General features: G+C 40.0%; 1 protein-coding gene and 1 long non-coding RNA gene across 2 annotated transcripts in view; one reads left to right on the plus strand and one right to left on the minus strand.

Moving 5' to 3' along the window:
- The window catches only part of ARHGEF33 (Rho guanine nucleotide exchange factor 33), a 77,537-nt gene that overhangs the window by 20,789 nt on the left and 36,190 nt on the right, over positions 1-20,558 (minus strand). The window contains 6 exon segments of the mRNA XM_021087591.1: positions 3,354-3,483; positions 9,067-9,291; positions 11,755-11,814; positions 15,894-16,036; positions 17,999-18,120; positions 18,447-18,611. Of these exon segments, the coding sequence (XP_020943250.1) occupies positions 3,354-3,483; positions 9,067-9,291; positions 11,755-11,814; positions 15,894-16,036; positions 17,999-18,120; positions 18,447-18,611 (845 nt within the window).
- LOC110260027 overlaps positions 1,174-20,558 on the plus strand; it is a 29,816-nt gene continuing 10,431 nt past the window's right edge. The window contains exons 1-2 of the long non-coding RNA XR_002342758.1: positions 1,174-2,612; positions 11,224-11,320. This is a non-coding gene — a long non-coding RNA (uncharacterized LOC110260027). The remainder of the gene's footprint in view (positions 2,613-11,223; positions 11,321-20,558) is intronic.

Here is a 20,558-nt window from a genome sequence, read left to right on the forward strand (position 1 = left end):
AATGAAGGGAAGAAGAGAAAAGTCAGTGAAGGATGGGATGGAGAGGAGAGGCAGAAAGAGAATCATGGGAGGAAGGAGACGGGGGTGCTCAGAGGCCTACAGGGAAGAAGGAAGAAACAGTGGAGTCTTGTGGAGTCAAGCAAGGATTTCAGCTCTAGCTTGGTAAGAGAGGAACTGAGAGTAGGCCCCCTGTGCTTTCAAGACTCAAGTTTAACAAAGATGAAAATGATGTCTTGCTAGTGGCTGAGAGCCAAACTTATTTGGCTATTTCCTCAGGGTCTACTCAAGTAAATCAGTGGACAATTGAGATGCTTTTTTCAATCCCAAACAAGTGGACTTTTGTTAAGAACAATAGGAAGGAAGCCAGTTTGAGAGGAGGTTTTTTTCAACCCATCTCCAAGCAAAGAAAACTGCCCCATGGCTGTAGCACAGAGAAGACACATAAATGCTGGAGTAGGAGAACCAGCATCCCATGGAAAGATGCAAGGATTCTTCCCACTCCCCTCTGCCACTCCCCACCCCGCCTCCTGAGCCAAGAGTTTCCACGGGTGTGGAGCCAGCTGGTCTCTAAGCACAGGAGTAAAGCCCCCTGACCTGTGCTCTTAGGCTGGTACAGAGGGCACAGAAGAGCTAAGTAATCCCTGTCCAGACCACAGGGAGTTCGGAAGCTGGCTAGGAGACAGTCCAACTGGGAAAAGACCATACAGCTGATGGAGGAAAGCACAACTGAGCGAACTGAAAGAGTGAAACACTGTACCAGTGACAGCGCTGGATGTGACACATCTGCCCCACCCTGAGGCTGACAGTGACTTTGGGTAATATAGTGTGACACTGAGAGATATTAGGGCACCTTCGTGAGATCTGACTTTGTGATGGGTTTTCAGTACAGGTTGTATAATATGTCTTGGATTATCTTTTTATTTATTTTTTTTTTTGCTTTTTAGGGTCACACATGCACCGTATGGAAGTTTCCAGGCTAATTGGAGCTGGAGCTGCCAGCCTACTCCACAGCCACAGCCACAGCCACGACAGCTTTGAGCTCCATCTGCAACCTACGCCACAGCTCACGGCAATGCTGGATGCTTAACCCACTGAGCGAGGCCAGGAATTGAACTTGCATCCTCATGAATTCTAGTCGGGTTCTTTACAGCTAAGCCACAACAGGAACTCCCTTTCTTCTTGTCCTTTCTTTGTCCTTCCCTCCCTTCTTCCCTTCCCTTCCCTTCTCTTTCAAGAAAGTCTTCTGCTATGCTGTGACCAGTGTACTTGCCGAGATGAACAGCTGGTAACTCTATTGGGGTCCAGGTGCCTCCTCTGTCCGCTGGGGTAACAGTGTGAGGTTTCAGGGTGGGGTCAGAAAAGGCTAATGCTCCCATCAAGTTTCATGGAAGCACGTCAGTTATATAAAGAGCAATGATTGTGGTAGATTCTGTACCAAATATGGAAAACATGCTTTAATTTTTTTTTTCATTTCATAAGGATAATATTTGAAATCGGCAAAGAGTGGAGGAGATAGATGAGCTAGGAAGTGGAGAGGGGAGGGAGAAAGACAAGAAGCAGAGACATAATTTATTTCACTACTTTACCTAGAGCCAGACCTGACTCCCAGAAGTGACTTTTTCATTAAGACAAAAGTGTTAAGTGCTCACCTATTTTCTGTTCCTTACCAGGGGTGAGATTATGGCAACATGAGTAGTTTATTCTTTCTAAAGCCTTCAGGGTAATTTCAATTCCCACAATACAGTACTTAAGCAATGGGAAAGAAAAGCAATCAATGAAAATAGAGTTTTAGTTTTAGATTAATAACAAATTGGTGCCAGTCCAGTATTAGGTCAAAATTACTCCAGATCTTCAGCTTTAAGATGTAACTAGATGTGAGAAGATCTATAATTGAAACATTTGCCACCTGGTGGTGATCTGAAGTATGCAGCCTTAAATTCGGTAAGTTCTTGGTGGCCCTGGCCCTGTAGCTTAGTTTATAAAACTAACTGGCAGTCCTGCCACCTGACTTTGCCCTCCCAACAAGGGTTCAGACAGGACTGTTTGAACCTGAGGTCGTGGCTCTATCTGGGTGAATCAGACCAGAAAAAGCCAAGAACTCCAACTTCTACCATCCTCCTACAGTTGGACAGCAGCCCTCACATTCCTCTCTGGCTTCAGCAGGCAGCTGTGCCCCTGCAGCGTCTGGCCTTTCCAGCCAGGCCTGGGGCTGAGCTGGCTTGAAACAGCCTGAGGAGTCTCCTGAGTGATTCACCTTTTTTCTAAGGAAAACCTAACATATTATTTTACAGGTTTGAGAAGACGTGGCAACCTGAGGTTTGAGCATCAGATCTGTAGTTGTGATGTATGGTATTTTTCACGCCAAGGTGACTTTTCAATGGGGTGGAAAGTGCTAAAGGTTTGTGGTTTGTGATGGGAAAGAGTAAATGTTAATAAATGTATTTTCATCTTCACGTGGGAGGAAAAACACCAATAGGGAAGAGGAATAATCTCATTCTGTTTTCTGTTTCATTCAGCTGGTCTATTTAAATAAAGTACACATGGAGGCTTCAGAAAGCTTAGAAAAAAGAAGAAACAGCACATGAAGGAGGAGGATGAAAATCTAACGCCAGGTAGGAAAAGGGCACCAGTGCAAAAATTAGAACCAGAGATTTCATATTCGCACTAAGAATACTGAGTTGAAGCTTTTCTCTTCTTGGGCTATGAAAACAAACAAACAAAAAAGGGTTAGCTTGGGAAATAACTAATGTAAATAGCATTATCATGGATATGGGAAGTAACCATAATCTTATTTTCACTGAGGATGGTCTGATGGTTTTTAAATTTTTTTTTTGTCTTTTTGCCATTTTTGGGGCCACTCCCATGGCATATGGAGGTTCCCAGGCTAGGGGTCGAATCGGAGCTGTAGCCACCGGCCCACATCAGAGCCACAGCAACTCAGGATCTGAGCCTTGTCTGCAACCTCCACCACAGCTCACAGCAACTCGGGATCCTTAACCCACTGAGTGAGGCCAAGGATTGAACCCACAACCTCATGGTTCCCAGTCAGATTCGTTAACCACTGAGCCACGACAGGAACACCCTCTCTCACTGTAGCCTTTATTCCCCTTTTAGGTTTGTAACAGACACATCAGGGACACTGAAAGCCCCAGACTACTCTCATTTTCTTATCTGCTCAAAATCTATATTGGAGACTTGACAGGGGTTGTGACCTGCTGTCACTGCTTAGTCTCTTTTCAAAGACTATTTCTGGAACACTTTACAGGTCCCAGAATTCCCAAAGTGGAAACAGTAAACAACTTACCTTAAATTTTAATCAATCTGAAAAGCAAAGGCAATGAATACATGGATACCTTCTCTCTTTGGAATTCCTCTTTCCATCTGACCCCTGGAATGTTGCCTTGATCTTCAGGATCAGAGAGATGTTAATGACATATTTTCTTTCTGATTCAAGCAGTTCTAGAGCCACAGTCTGTCTTTTAGCTTTAAAAACAAAGCAAGGAGGGGATTTTTGTTAACCATTCTTCCCTGAAACCCTATTAAAAGATAGAAAGCAATAAAAAGATATTGAAAGCAATATAAAGCGACACTCAAGTCTTTGGAAGATGGAAAACAGAATAGAGGCATGATTATTACTTTAGCAGAATAAAGGGCACAGAACACTTTGGTGTTTTCATCTGCAGATGGGAAATCTGCCAAGAAGCAGAAAGTCTCACGGATTGGAGGCACCCAGGCATCACAGAAAGTACAAATAATGGGCAATGCTGAACAGAAGAAATAGTCTACACAAAGTTCAATTGAACCGCTAGGTCCCCAACCCTATGCCAGATGGCTTTCTCATTTCCATCCCATGTGAAATGAGGAAAATTAGAGAAGCCCAGGCTCTGGTGTCTGGGCTAAAGGCATCCGACATAGTAAAGGGCAGAACTGAGATGCTAAACTGAGAACAAAGGGACTCAGACAGGCTTGCAGACTGAACAGTGTCACTCCCCTCAGCCCCTCCTCTTGCATGTCCCGATATGCCAGCAGCCAGATTTATATTGTTCAGACAGCAGACTGGAGGATCTAAACTGCCCAAGCAAAAAAGATCTTCAAACACTGACATAAAGAGGTCACCTATTGGGAGATCCCTTGTGATGCAGTGGGTTAAGGACCTGGTGTTGTCACTTCAGCAGCTTGGACAGGTGCAGGCACAGCCAAAAAAAGAGATCACCTATCAAAAAGTTAATGTGCCACTTGATTAGCGGATAATGAAGCCCACTTATAGGATAAGCTAGACCAATACAGAATGTTCAAGTTTCTTTCTTTTTGACTGCACCCAAGCACATGGAAGTTCCCAGACCAGGGATCAAACCCACCAAACAGCAGCAACTTGGGCTGCTGCAGTAACAATACCAGACCCTTAACCCATTGCACCATAAGGGAGTTCCCATCAAGTTTCTTTTTATTTAGGATCTCTTTCTTGAATACAAATAATTAGCTAAGAATCCTCAGACATTTGAATCAATCTTATACCATAGGAGTTCCTGCTGTGGTGCAGGAATTGGGGGCATCTCTGTAGTGCCAGGGTGCAGATTCAATCCCTGGCCTAGCACAGTGGGTTAAGGATCCAGTGCTGCCACAGCTTTGGTGTAAGTTACAACTATGGCTCGGGTCTGATCCCTAGCTTGGGAACTCTACATTCCGTGGGGTGGCCAAAAAAAGGAAGAAAAAAAAATTACACCTTAAAGAAAGAGAAGAAAAAAGTATTTACACGTATTTTTTTTAAAAGGAGGAGGGGGGAACAATGAATAAAGTAGAAAGAGTGAAAGAAACAAAAGAAAACTTTAAAAAAATTTTATAATGAAATGTCCTCAAAGAGTTACCAAAAAATTCTGGCATTTAATAATTTCAGGATGCTGTTTTTTTTTTAAAAAAGAATAATCCAAAAAAGAAACTTTTTGGCATTTCTTTAAAAAATAAAAAGACTAGAAGATAAAGCCAAGGAAATCTTCTGCCTATCCACCCCACCCCTCCAAAAAAACTAGAAAGAAGATATATTGGAAAAAACAATAGTGGAAAAAATCAATCCAGGAGATCCAACATCACCTTAGTAGAAGTTTCAGAGAAAAGAAAGAAATGAATAAGAAGATATTACCAAATAAATAATAGAAAGAAATACCAGGGATATATTTCCAGAGGAAAGAGCCCGTTGCCCTCAGTGTAATTAATGAAAAAGACTCTGACATCATTGTAAGGTGTACCACATTGCTGTGAAACTTTAGCACACCAAAGGTAAAGAGAAGATCCTAAAAGTTATCAGAGAGAAAAACAATCAGGACTGGGGATTAGACTGGTATTGGATTTTTCATTAGCAACATTAGAAGTTAGAAGACAAGGAAACAATTGATTCATAATCATGGTGGAACATGGTTTTATATTTAAATGATCAGTTATGTGGAAGCTACTGGACTACTTTTCGTTCCATCAAAACAAGAAGTAAACCAAGAAACCAAGAAGGATATGCAACCCCCGCCCCTGCCAAAATCCCCAATAGGAATCTAACATAGAAATTTGAAGAGAATTCCCAGGAAAACCGAGAAGTCCCAGGAGGGCAGCAGTGTGATGCGCCAGAATGGAGGAGGATAACAGAGGTCTCTAGGGAAAATGCTTAAAAAAAAAAAAAAAAAAAAGGAAATGATGTATTGTCTGTTACATTGCTAAGAAAAGTTAAAGAAGACCTATATAAAGGGAAGCACATACCATGGTCTTTGCTTGGAAGATCAATACTGTCACAATGTCAATTCTTTACTAATTGGAATAAAGATTATAGAGTCTAGAATTATGATCACTTGACTCTATGCAATTCAATATGGAAAGGAATTCAGCTTCAATAAATGGAGTTGAAATAACTGGATAACCATATCAGAAAAGGAAAGACTCTGAACTCCTTCCTCACACCACACATCAAAGTTTATTCAACATGTCATAGACCTAAATGTGAAATCTAAAACTATAAAGATTTTACAAGAAAACATACTAGAATATCTTTATAACATTATAATAGGCAAAAATTTCTTACAAGTATACGTAAGTCATAAGCTTTTTTTTTTTTTGGCCATTCCTGCACCATAAGCAGAAGTTCCTGGGCTAATCTTTGACCACTAGGCCACCAGGGAACTCCCAGTCACAAACTCTTTTAAAAGTTAAAAATTGATAAATTGAACTTCATTAAAATTAGAAACATCTATTCCTCAAAAGACTATTAACAGTGAAAGGCAAGCCACAGAATGTAATAAAATATTCTCAACACATCTACCTGACAGAGCACTCATACCCAAAATATATTAAGAAATCCTATTAATAGAGAATAAAAAGATAACTCAATTTATAAGGTGGACAAAGGACCTAAATAGGTACTTCATAAAAGAAATTATGCCAATAGCCAATAAGCTATGAAAAGATGCTCAACATCATTAGTCCTCAGGGAAATGCAAATTAAAACTACAATATGATACCAGGACACACCCATAAGAATGGTTCACATTTAAAAGACTGACCATCCTAAATATTGAGAAGGATGTGGAGCAACTGGAACTTTCATACTTTTCTGGTAAGAGTATAAAATGTTCCAACCACTTTGGAAAACTGCTTGACATTTTCTTTTAAAGCTAAACATAATCCTATCCTATAATTTAGAGAGTCCACTCCTGTGTATATACCCAGGGAAATGAGGGCTTACATTAAATTAAAACAAAAAGACTCATACAGAAATATTCATAGCAGTTTTCTTCATAATAGCCCTACACTGGAAACAATCCATATATCTAGCAACAGAGTGGACAAATTATAATAAATTCATTCAGTATGATTAATAAAAAGGGATAAACTACTGAATGAATTACACACAACACATTATGTAGAGAGAAAGAGGCCAGACACAAAAGACTACACATGGTCATGTTCTATTTATATGGTGTCAAGAACAGACACAGCTAATTTACGATGAAGTCAGAGTGAAGTTCAGGGAGTGGTATTGCCTGGAAAGGAGCATGAGAGAACTTTCTGGGGTAATATTTCTATTAGAATTACTAATATATTTATTATGTTATCCAGGTCTGTGTATCATGACCTGAGGGACAATGAATTTAGGTGTGTTTTTTTCCTCTTCCTGGGGTTATACATGAAGCTCATGAAGTTTCCAGGCTAGGGGTTGAATCAGAGCTGCAGCTATAGGCCTAGCCACAGCCACAGCAACACGGGATTTGAGGTGCACCTGTGACTTACACCACACAGCTCACAGCACTGCCAGATCCTTAACCCACTGAGTGAGGCCAGGGATCGAACCCATTTCCTCATGGATACTAGTTGGGTTTAACCCACGGAGCCACAACAGGAACTCCCAAGTTTAAGCTTTTTGAATTTTACTCTATGTAAATTAACTATCAGTTAAATACTGATAGAAAAAAATAGCAACATAAACTATTTTTTTTGCTTTGTTTTATTTTTATGTTTTTATAGTTGATTTACAATGTTGTGCCGATCTCTGCCGCACAGCCAAGTGACTCAGTCATACATACATATACATTCTTTTTTTATATATTATTTTCCACCATGGTCTATCCCAGGAGACTGGAAATAGTTCTCTGTGCTATACAGTAGGACCTTATTGTCTATCCATTCCAAATATGATAGTTTGCTTCTACTAACCCCAAATCCCCTGTCCATCCCACTCTCTCCTGCATCCCCCTTGGCAACCACAAGTCTGTTCTCCATGCTATGACTCTGTTTCTGTTTTGTAGATAAGTTCATTTGTGCCATATTTTAGATTCCACGTATAAGTGATATCATATGATATTTGTCCTTCTCTTTCTGACTTAACTTCACTTAGTATGAGATGCTCTAGTTGCATCCATGTAGCTGTGAATGGCATTATTTTGTTCTTTTTTTATGGCTGAGTAGTATTCCAATGTATATATGTACCATTTCTTAATTCATTCATCTATCAGTGGACACTGAGGTTGGATCCATGCCTTGGCTATTGTGAACAGTGCTGCTATGAACATAAGGGTGCATGTATCTTCAAATTATAATTTTGTCTAGATATAGGCCCAGGAGTGGGATTGCTGGATCATATGGTAGTTCTATATTTAGTTTTCTGAGGAAACTCCATATTGTTTTCTATAGTGGTTGTACCAATTTACATTCCCACCAACAATGTAGGAGGGGTTCCTTTTCTCCACACTCTCTCCAGCATTTGTTATTTTAGACTAATGATGACTATTCTGACTGGAATGAGATGGTACCTCATTGTAGTTTTTTATTTGCATTTTCTAATAATTAACAATGTTGAACATCTCACAATCTCTTTTTAAAATATGGAAGCAAGCTCCAGAAAAAAACTGTCCAAAGAATTTAAAGTGGTTGCTGCTGGTCTTCATAATAAACCTTTTAGTATTATTGAATTTTTCATATATTTGATAATTTAAAAAATTAAAAATTACCTCCCACAGGAGTTCTCACTGTGGCACAGTGGGCTAAAGATCCAAATGCAGCAGCTCAGGTTTCTGTGAGGATATGGGTTTAATCCCTGGCCCTGGGAACTTCCGTATGCCACAGGAGCAGCCACAAAATAATTGCCTTTGACAACAGTTTGAGGGAAATGCCATTGTCTGAGATATGGTAAGTACCCAGTGATAATCTGTGACTTGAAGGAAAGGAGGGAAAAAAGGAGGAAGAGAGAACACACCCCACTGCAGTACTTAACATTTTGTTGGCGGACTTCTGATACAAGATTCTTATGTTAAACATTCTATATCATTGATAAAATAGACCACAAAATTCTGCCCTCTTCTCCACTAGCCTTATGCCTTTTTTTCAAAGCACTACATTACCAAATGTCATGGATACCCAGGTGGCCATGTGACCTCCAGTGAGTCCCTTCACCTCTAAAGACTTTCGTTCATCTCCAAAGGAAACCTGAGGCTGGGTAATCTCATAGGTCCACCGCATTTAAGATGCAAGGATTCCAGCCCTTAGGTTTTCTCTTCTTTACATTTTCAGCCTACTTTTCCCCTTGGAACTTACCAGCTAAAGAGGTTTCACATAAAACATTTTCCAAGGAGCTGTGTCTGCCCTGGACAGTTTCCTTGAGTTTATCTGGGTGGTCTTTCGTGACGTATTCCTCGCCCCATTCTTTACCATCCTTAGGCTGCCTCCACACACCAGATGGGATATGGCCCTTGGGTTGGATATCAGCCGAGAGGCAAGACTTAAGGTTTTCTTCTGCTTCTGGAGTTGTTGGGTTCATTCCTGAAAAACAGTATCTGCCGTCAAGTTCTGATTTTTTAAAAAATTGTGTTTGTTACTAACTCTTCAGTATTATGCCTCTGCTTGAGTACAGCTATCCTTCGAGGATTAAATATATATCAAAGATTAGAGTCTCCACAGTTGCAAAGGATCACCTTTCTCTGTTTCTTTCTTTTTTTTTTTTCAGCATGTACATTTATTGTAATTTTATTTTTTTCAAATACTATTTATTTTAATGTATATGAGAAAGATGCATAATTAGTTGTCAACCTAAACATTTACAGGAGCTTATCTCCAGAAAAGCCTAGAAGCACCATGGGAGTCTCTCTTCTTCAGAGAGTAGTTATTTTTTTTAACTCAATAAATTTTATTACATTTATAGTTGTACAACAATCATCACAACCCAATTTTATAGCATTTCCGTCCCAAACCCCCAGCCCATCCCCCTACCCACCAACCTATCTCCTTTGGAAACCATAAGTTTTTCAAAGTCTGTGAGTCAGTATCTGTTCTGCAAAGTTTATTGGGTCCTTTTTTTTAAGATTCTATGTGCAAGTGATAGCATATAATGTTAGTGTCTCACTGCCTGACTAACTTCACTTAACATGATAATTTCTAGGTCCACCCATGTTGCTGCAAATGCCATTTATTTCCTTCCTTTTAATGTCTGAGTAATATTCTACTGTGCCTATGTACCACATCTTCTTGATCCACTCCTCTGTTGATAGACATTTAGGTTGTTTCCATCACTTGGCCATTCTATATAGTGTTGCAGTGAACATTGGAATACATGTATCTTTTCAAGTCATGGTTTTCTCTGGATAGATGCCCAGGAGTGGGGTTGCTGGGTCAAATGGTAATTCTAGTTTTAGTTTTCTGAGGAATCTCCATACTATTTTCCACAGTGGTTTCATGAATTTACATTCCCACCAACAGTGTAATAGGGTTCCCTTTTCTCCACACCCTCTCCAGCATTTATTGTTTGTAGATTTTTTGATGATGGCCATTCTGGCCAGCATAAGGTGGTACCTCATAGTAGTTTTGATTTGCATTTCTCTAATAATTAGTGATATCAAACATCTTTTAATGTGTTTTTTGGCCATCTGTATGTCTTCTTTGGAGAATTGTCTGTTTAGATCTTTGGCCCATTTTTTGATGGGGTTGTTTGGTTTTTTGGTATTGAACTGCAGGAGGTGTTTATATATTTTGGGGATTAATCCCTTGTCAGTCACTTAATTTGCAAAGATTTTCTCCCATTCTGTGGGTTGTCTTTTCATTTTGTTTAGGGTTTCCTTTGCTGTGCAGAAACTTTTTAGTTTAATTAGGTCCCATTTGTTTATTTTTGTTTTTATTATCATTACCCTAGGAGGTGGATCTGAGATGATATTGCTGTGGTTTATGTCAGAGAGTGTTTGGCCTGTTTTCCTCTAAGAGTTTTATAGTATCCAGTCTTATTCTTAGGTCTTTAATCCCTTTTGAGTTTATTTTTGTGTGTGGTGTTAGGAAGTGTTGTAATTTCATTGTTTTACATATAGCTGTCCAGTTTTCCCAGCACCACTTATTGAAGGGACTGTCTTTTCTCCATTGTATGTTCTTGCCTCCTTTGTCATAGATTAGTTGACTATAGGTGCATATGTTTAATTCTGGTCTTTCTATCCTGTTTCACTGATCTATATTTCTATCTTTGTGCCAGTACCATATGGTTTTGATGACTGTAGCTTTGTAGTATAGTCTGAAGTCAGATGGCCTGATTCCTCCAGCTCCATTTTTCTTTTTCAGGATGGCTTTGTATCACCTTTCTGTTTCTAATCTATACAGTTTTTACCCTTTGTTTAAAATCCCTACTAGATAAGGACATTTAAAAAATAAATTTATAAAATAATGTCATTAATTTATAGCAGTATGTATTGATTCCTCATATCTGCTTCCTTTCAGGAGAGCATGCCAGGAAAGAAAACACAGACAGAGGAGGAAGAAGGGTGCCAAAGACAATGTCTTATTTCAGAATTTGTCCTTCTTGACTCTGATGATGGTAAGTTTCTAAAAGACAGGAGGAAGGGAAGGAGGGAAGATGAAATAGTTTAGAAAATTCTGGTGGATTATCTCTTAAATAACTTTTAAATTGCATAAACTATGAAATGTGTGGTCCATAGTAAATGTATGTCATGCTGCCTACACCTGGGAGCTCTCAGCAAATGTTAATTCATTGGTAATTGAAATGAGCCCAACGGAACTAGGAATTCTGGTTTTGTCTTAAGCTTTCCTACCCCTTCTCTCTCTTTGGGTTTCATTGAGTCACTGATCTATGCCAGCATGTATTTTGGACTCTTGGTTACCATAGTGCTTTGTCTTGCCTGAGTTCTTTCATGCCTGCTTTGGGACTGAGGGAGTAGAAGCGGGAAAGGTAGATGAAGGGAAAGCCTGGAATTACTAGAAGAAAAGAGAATGCAAAGCAGAGCCACTTACCAGGACCCATCATTCCCTTCACATTACTGTCTCCTACATGCATGGATCTGGACTCTTGGGCTGCAGAGGAAGGAAAACTTTCAATCAATATTCACTCTACTATCACAGACTGGCCCCCTCTATGAGCTAGGGACTAGGGCAGACTGACAGAGCATACATTTTACTGGGGGAGCAAGAGCAGTAAAAAGAGAGAAAACCTACAATATAGTGTAGCAAGTGCTATTTTTCTACTTCTAAAAAGATATAACAAGTGGTATTTACCTCATAGATGATCATCAGAATGAAATCAGATAATATTTCTAAACTGCATACAGTAAGAGCTATATTATTGTTTAACTATGCTGGTGAGGATAGTAATACTGAGCAGGGCTAGAAGGATGCTTTTATTAGTTTTGGCTGCCCACCCCTGCATGTGGAAGTTTCCAGGCCAGGAATTGAATATGAGCCCACAGCTGTGCAACATTAGATCCTTAACCAACTTTGCTGGGCCGGGAATCAAACCTGAGGCACCACAGTGACCTGAGCTGCTGCTGTTGGATTCTTAACCCACTGTGCCACAGCAGGAACTCCCAGAATGATGGTTTTAAATTATAAATTAGAAGTTCCAGTTGTGGCTCAGTGGGTTAAGAACCCAATATATAGTGTCCTTGAGAATGCCAGTTTGATCCCTGACCTCGATCGGTGGGTTAAGAATAGGTGGTACTGCAAGCTGTGGAGTGGGTCACAGATGTGGCTCGGATCTGGCATTGCTGTGGCTGTGGTGTAGGCTGGCAGCTGCAACTCTGACTCCATGCCTAGCCTGGGAACTTCCATATGCCACGGGTGTGGCCATAAAAAGAATTAATTAATTAATTAATTAATTAATTAATTAAAATGTAAGTCAGACCCTGTTACACCTCTGTTTAGCCCTCCAGTGGCTTCCCATTTCAGTGCAAAGGCTGAAGGTCTGAGAATGATCTTAAGGCTCTGAAATATCTGCCCCCCCCCCCGCCCCGTCTGCTGTCCTCTTTCTTTTTAAAAATTCATCTCCTGGAGTTCCCGTCATGGCGCAGTGGTTAATGAATCCGACTAGGAACCATGAGGTTGCGGGTTCGGTCCCTGCCCTTGCTCAATGGGTTGACGATCCGGCGTTGCCGTGAGCTGTGGTGTAGGTTGCAGACGCGGCTCGGATCCCTCGTTGCTGTGGCTCTGGCATAGGCTGGCAGTTACAGCTCCAGTTAGACCCCTAGCCTGGGAACCTCCATATGCCGTGGGAGCGGCCCAAGAAATGGCAAAAAGACAAAAAAAAGTAATAATAATTCATCTCCTTTTGTCTCCCTATTCATTCTGCTTTAGCCCCACTGGTCTTGCTATTCCTTGAACACATCGGTTATATTCCTACCAGGACCTTGAGGCTGTTCTCTTGCCACCTCCTCTATCCATAAACAAACATGCTGACCTCTTTCAGGTCTTTACCTGGCACCTTCTTGAAAATTACACCTGTGTTTCCTTATTTGCCTTCTTATTACTATCTAACATACTACATAGTTTGTTTGACTTGTTCATTGTTTGCTTCCTTCAGAACAAGAGCTCCATGAGGGTAGGAATTTTTGTTGTTTTGTGACATCCCACCTCCTAAATCAGTCCCTGGGGTGAATGCATGGAGGGAAGAGTAGGTAAATGAATGGATGGGGGAAGGATGAATGGGTCGTGGAACAGCCACCTTGACTGCAATGTCATGAGAGACCTTGAGCCAGAGGCTCCCAGCTAAGCTGTGCAAGATTCCTTATTCAGACAAACTCTGACATAATGTTTGCCATTTTAAGATACTGAATTGGGGGTCAGTAGATAACAGTGGCACCACTTTATAATTAATAGTGAGTAAGCTAACTCTTTCTAAAAGTTTGATCCTTTGACCCTGAGTTTTAACATAACCTACCACCAGATTGTATCCAGAAGGTCTTACTGTGGTACATTATTCCAAAATTTCTGTAGCAACTCTGTAGAATTAAACTGTATAAGCCAAACCTACATAACAAGGAAGGATGGAGAATTTGCTACCAAACAGCTAATTTAAATCCATCTCGGCACTTTGCAAATACAACTTTTAATCTTTTATCTTGTGAATATAATCATCTGCTCCAGACTTGGCACTGATCTGACCTTTGCTTTCCAATCCCATTCTGTATGCTTCCTTAATAAGATCACTCATTTAGGTCGTGCTCAAAAGAAGAGCCACCTGCAATAAACCCACTCCCTGGATGGATCAAGTGAATTTTCCCAGGCTGCACCTACTGAGTCTCTAAAATAACTACTCACATGGGTACCACCTAAAAATAAAAAAGCAGGAGTTCCCTTGTGGTGCAGTGGGTTAAGGATCTGGTATTGTCACAACAGCAGCTCAAGTCACTATTGTGGCACAGATTTGATCCCTGGCCTTGGAGCATCCACACACTGTGGGCACAGCCAAAAAAAAGAACAGTAAAAATAAAAAAGCAAATCTGTACTTTGAAGTTAATACCAATTAAAAGCCATTTGAGGAGTTCTCATCATGGCTCAGTGGTAATGAAACCCACTAGTATCCATGAGTTTGATCCCTGGCTTCACTTAGTGGGTTAAGGATCTGGCTTTGCCCTGAGCTGTGTTGTAGTTCGGAGACTCAGCTTGGATCCTGCATTGCTGTGGCTGTGGTGTAGGCCAGCAGCTGTAGCTCCATTCAACCCCTATCCTGGGAACTTCCATATGCTGCAGGTGTGGCCCTAAAAGACCAAAAAAAAAAAAAAAAAAAGCTGTTTTATTTACGGTTTTTTTTTCACTTTTTGTAGGGACAAACCCAAGGCATACAGAAGTTCCCAGGCCAGGCATCGCATCAGAGCTACAGCTGCTGGCCTACACCATGGCCACAGCAACGCCCCATCCGAGCTGTTTCCGTGACCTACACCACAGCTCATGGCAACGCCAGATCCCCAACCCACTGAGCGATGCCAGGGATTGAACACGCATCCTCATGGATACTAGTTGGATTCATTTCCGCTTCACCACAACGGGAACTCCCTGATTTTAAATTCAGTTATCCAAAGCATATTTATTGCCTATGAATACGTGAGCCACATTGTTTCTTAAGCCAAAAGGACAGAAAACCACCAGTCCTGCCCTTGAGGAGCTAACAATTGGTTGAATCATCACTGAGCCTCTTTTGGAGACTTTGTACATGAAAACCCCCCAAAAGAGAAAAATTCGTCTAAACACTGTTAGTATCTACAATTCATGCTCCTGTATATAAGATGCTTTGCTGTAAGTTGTTGCGGATACAAAGATGCAGCAAAGATGTAACTGAACATAGTTACAGACATCCCTTGGAAGCCAGTTTTCTTCAGCCCTGCCCTATGCAATTATTTTCTAACATCTATTCTATCATCTCTCAGATAAGGGATGTGACTGCGGCTATTTCAGTCCACAAACACCAGCTCATTTTTCACTGCTTGCCAGTTAGGGCAGATATGACTTTCTCATATTAGTGAAATCTTTGCTGGAAAAAAAAAAGAAAACACAATTTTATGTCTATGTAGAGAGACAAGAATTAAGAAGTAGAAAATAAAACAATTCATTAGAGTGAATTTTTTTTTCTTTTTACAGCTGCACCTGGAACATATGGAAGTTCCTGGGATAGGGGCTAAAGTGGAGCTCATGCCCCAGCCACAACACCACCAGATCTGAGCTGCGTCTGCAGCCTATGCCACAGCTTCTGGCAACAGTGGATCCTTAACCCACTGAGCAAGGCCGGGGATTGAACCCCCGTATCCTCATGGAGGCTATGTCAGGTCCATAACCAGATGAGCCACAATGGGAACTCCTAGAGTGAATAATTTTTAAAACATTTTTTCTCCTATGTTTGGTACAGTAATATTGTACAATTTCTAATTTTTAATCCATTTGAAATTTAGAATATCCAAATTCATATTTTCCCCCAAAAGAAAGTCTTTTAAAGTTGGGTCGACTTTCCCAGTCTCTTAGATCCAGTTATAAAAGGAAAAAATCTGAGCAATATCCCATTTTCCTCTAATAGGGAAGGAAGTTGTGAGCCTATTCTCAATGTTACTAAAGTCCAAGGAACCAAGGAAAAAATACTCAGCTAATTCAACACCATGTGTGAACTGTACCTTTTTCATAGGCCTGAGAAGGCAGAAGGTTTGTAAAGTCTTCACTTGGAAGAACAGGCTCAGGGATGTTGATGGAACGGAAAGGACTTCCTTGTGCTTGAGCAGGTCCGGGCTGTGAGCCATGTTCTTCTTTCTGAGTTTTCCTAGGGAAGGGGAGAAGAGTCTTAATACACGAGGGGTTAAGAAGAAAGTCAGTTCAGAATAATTTAGGAAAATGTCTCAACTATTGTGTTGAACCATACAGTGTTGCTCTTTTTATAAATTAAAAACAGTGAAATGCCAGCAGTTCACATGATTTAACATAATTCATAACTAAAGCTGGAGAAAAAAATTCAAATATCTACAAATTACCTTCTAATTGTAATGTATACACTCTTATTTGTCTGTTACTAGCTTCCCTGTGTCCAGATTTTTACAGGGTTTGCAGTAATGACGACTTGCTAGGGATGATTTACATTTTCCACAAAGCAACACAAAACTACCAGGAAGGAAAAGATCCTCAACTGAAAACAATAAACACTTCTCCGGGGTCATACAAATATTATTGCTATATTTCTATTTTAAATTTGATAATATCGGAGTTCCCGTCGTGGCGCAGTGGTTAACGAATCCGACTAGGAACCATGAGGTTGCGGGTTCGGTCCCTGCCCTTGCTCAGTGGGTTAACGATCCAGCGTTGCCGTGAGCTGTGGTGTAGGTTGCAGATGCGGCTCGGATCCCGCGTTGCTGTGGCTCTGGCGTAGGCCGGTGGCTACAGCTCCGATTCAACCCCTAGCCTGGGAACCTCCATATGCCGCGGGAGCGGCCCAAGAAATAGCAACAACAACAATAACAACAACAACAACAACAACAAAAAGACCAAAAAAAAAAAAATTTGATAATATCAAAACCTATAACAATGAAGATTATGTGTGTTTAGTGGTGAAACTTTACTTGATTCAACTTGGTTAAGATATTGTTAACATAAATTTATTTTGGAGTTCCTGTGGTGGCGCAGTGGAAACGAACCCACCGAGGAACCGTGAGGTTGCCGGTTCCATCCCTGGCCTCGATCAGTGGGTTAAGGATCCGGCATTGCTGTGAGCTGTGGTGTAGGTCGCAGACGCAGCTCGGGTCCTGTGTTGCTATGGCTGTGGCTGTGCCTGTGGCGTAGGCTGACAGCCACAGCTCCAATTCAACCCCTACCCTGGGAACCTTCATATGCCAAGGATGCAGCCCTAAAAAGAAAAAAAAATAAAGGGGGAACAAATTGATATGAAAGAAGAAAAATCCCATGTGGTTAAAAAAAATTATTTGCAATGGTTGAAGTAAAATAACAGTAATGTTAGAGAAATTTCAGAAAACTAAGGAAAATCACTATCTTTACACAACAGTCATAATTTAAATATATCTTTCTAGTTGTTATTTTACATATTTTTACAGTTAAAAATCAAATTCAGCATGCCATTTTACATCATTTTCATTTAACTTCCTATTGTATTAAGTGTATTTTCTGCATGATAGTTATCATTCCTTTTTTGTATTAACCAAATTTTATGCTGCATAACTTCCATCACATGTTGACCCTTGGAGCCCAGTGGTCAGCCAGCTATACACCAATAGTTGGTAAGATGTTCCTGGTGCCTCTGTATAAGCCATTGCTTATGGATTTTTCTTTGGTCAAAATTTTTTTAAAATTTTTTTTTAATTCTTTTTTTTGTTGTTGTTGTTTTTGCTTTTTAGGACCACACCTGCAGCATATGCAGGTTCCCAGACTAGGGGTCAAATCAGAGCTGTAGCTGCTGGGTTACACCACAGCCACAGTAATGCCAGATCCAAGCCATGTCTGCAACCTACACCACAGCTCACAGCAACACCAGATCTTTAACCCACTGAACAAAGCCAGGGATCGAACCTACAACCTCATGGTTCCTAGTCGGATTCGTTTCCACTGCGCCATGACGGGAACTCCTAAACTTTTTTTTTTTTTTTTCCAAAAATTCCCAGGCCAGAGATTAAACCCATACTGGAGCAGTGACCTGAGGCACAGCAGTGATAAATGCTGGATCCTTAACCCACTGCACTGTCAGGGAACTCCTGGTCAATTTTTTTGGTAAGACACTCACTTGGCTTTCACTTTTCGAGATTCTCTTCGCTTTTCTTGTTGAAGCTGTTCAATTTTCTGTTGCATTTCTTCTTGTTTGGAAGTGATAGCCTGGATCATTGACATAGCATTGCTCAGCTCTTCCTAAAAATTAAGAATCAATATGTATATAATCTGGTATATGGAGTGAAAGTATGTAACATAATATCTGATACACAGTAAGCTTTTAACACATATTTCTTAAATGAATGAATGAATGAATGAGACACAAGAATTTTACTTCTATTGCAGCTTCTAATTCTAACACAGAAATCCAAGAAAGTGAAACATGAAATAGTTTTCCATGAAAATTAGCGAAAGGGCTAGAGAGAAATTCTTACATTTGGCTGCTTTGCAAAAAGGCAAATTTTCTACTCCTGTTGCAAGGACCCAGAATATCTCTTCAGCAGGGAAAGAGAAGAGAGGCCCACCTTGAAATAGTTTAATGAATTCTTCATCTCAGTAACTTTTTCTTCCATGGAACATCTGCAGCTCTTAACCTTCTCTTCCAAAGCATATTCTCCATGTTGAATTCTTGACAATTCTTGCATTGCTTCTGTGAAGCCAGTTTTGAGTTCAGAGGCTAGGGCCTGCAACTAAATAACACACAAAGAATAAATTCAGTTTGCTCTGAATTATTATGCATGGTACCACCCATCCCTTGGATGTTTCTTGTGTTTGAGAAACGAGGCTCTTGAACGTTGCACAGACCTCATTTACTGGTAGACTAAAGTTTAGACAACTGAAGGCAACCTTGGTCCCATTCATCTAGGGAAAAGAAGGTCTTCTTTATATCACATATACTGAAGCTTGATAGTGACAAGGAAGCAAGGAATTAATTGTTTACAAGTACTCCTGCAAGCTGCTATTTATTCTAACACCTTTGACTAAAGAGAGATTTACTTGAAAAGCAACATATGCATGTGAAAGACAGTGTTGATTAGTAACTCTTTGAATCCCATGAATAAAGGAATGTTGAAGAAATTCAGTTATTTTTTTCCTTAAAAAACTGAAATGAAGAGTTCCCCTCTTGGTGCAGCGGAAATGAATCTGACTAGGAACCATGAGGTTGTGGGTTCCATCCCTGGCCTCTCTCAGTGGGTTGAGGATCCGGTGTTGCCATGAGCTGTGGTGTAGGTCGCAGATGTGGCTTGGATCTGGCGTTGCTATAGCTGTGGCATAGGCTGGCAGCTACAGCTCCAATTAAACCCCTAGCCTGGGAACCTCCATGTGCTGTGGGTGTGACCCTCAAAAAAAAAAGACAAAAAAAAAAAAAAACCAAAATGATAAAAAGAGAAATAAATAAGCAGATCTGAATATTTCTTTGAAAAGGAAGAAGTTTTGTTTTTGTTTTTGTTTTTTTTAATGTGCTTTGATGATATCATGGAAAAGAAGATAATGACATTTCCATTGTCAGGAAATAGTTGCAATGGTAGATGGTAGTGATAGAAGCTCAGCATGCTGATAACGATGTGAATCATCTTTGGCTGTCACACCTGGTTGTATATAAATATACACATGGATTTTTTCTTCTGTCAACTTCCTACTATGGCAAGAGTGTCAATTTTGGAGTCAGATAGCACTCTGTACAAACACAAAGACCTCAGGCAAGTTGGCTAGCCTCTTTGTAGCAGTTTCCTTATCCATAAAATAGCTGTGATAACATTTCACAGAGAATTAAATGAATAAATGTAGGAAGGTGACTGCCATGGTGTATGCTTGGTCCATAAAAGTTATTCAAGAAATTTTAATTCTTCTCCCCCTTTGAGTAGCAGATCCCCCTTTAAGTAGCAAATCAGTAGCAATTTTAATTCTCCTCCCCCTTTAAGTTAAGCACAAACAGAAATGTGGAGAAAATGGAGCACTTCTATAGTTCAGTTTTATTTATTAAACAAATGAAAAAAAAAACATTTTAACAGACGGAAAGTTAAGAATTATAACCATAAGATAATAAAATTACTTTCTTGATATTTATGATCTTACACTCTGCTAAGCAGAGGAATGCTTAGCTCCAGATTGTTTTTTTTAAACAGAACTTTTTTAGGTTTATTCTGTAATGAAAAGTACCCACCAAGTATACTTATTTTAAAGGGATGGAAATTAAAGTCCAAGTACCTTAACAAAATTTCTTCAAATGAGTATCCTTAACATTTTTTGAATCTGGTTATCCAAATGGTTCCAACTTGCAACGGCACTTCCAACTATAAAATGACTTACTCTCTTATACCATATTTTCAAAATATGGTTTTGTGGTTCACTGTACTTCGTGAAATTTTCTTTCAACGGCTAGGAGGCAGGGGAAATAAGAGGTCTTTTTGAGAAAAACTATAGGACCTGTCAAGTGTTCAGAGCTGAAAGATTAGAAAGAGTGTAAGCAATCTGTTTTTCGTTTTGGTCATTTTTAATTTTAATAATCTCTGTGATAGATTTTAGCATATGTCCTAATTCAGTCATCAGGATGGGTTAAATCATCAGATCAACTACATTTGATCTGGTCATTTTCATTACATGAATTCATCCTCTGCAAGCAAAATGAAATTGAT

Source organism: Sus scrofa, chromosome 3 (genome assembly GCF_000003025.6).
Source record: "Sus scrofa isolate TJ Tabasco breed Duroc chromosome 3, Sscrofa11.1, whole genome shotgun sequence".
In the NCBI taxonomy this organism is placed as follows: domain Eukaryota; kingdom Metazoa; phylum Chordata; class Mammalia; order Artiodactyla; family Suidae; genus Sus; species Sus scrofa.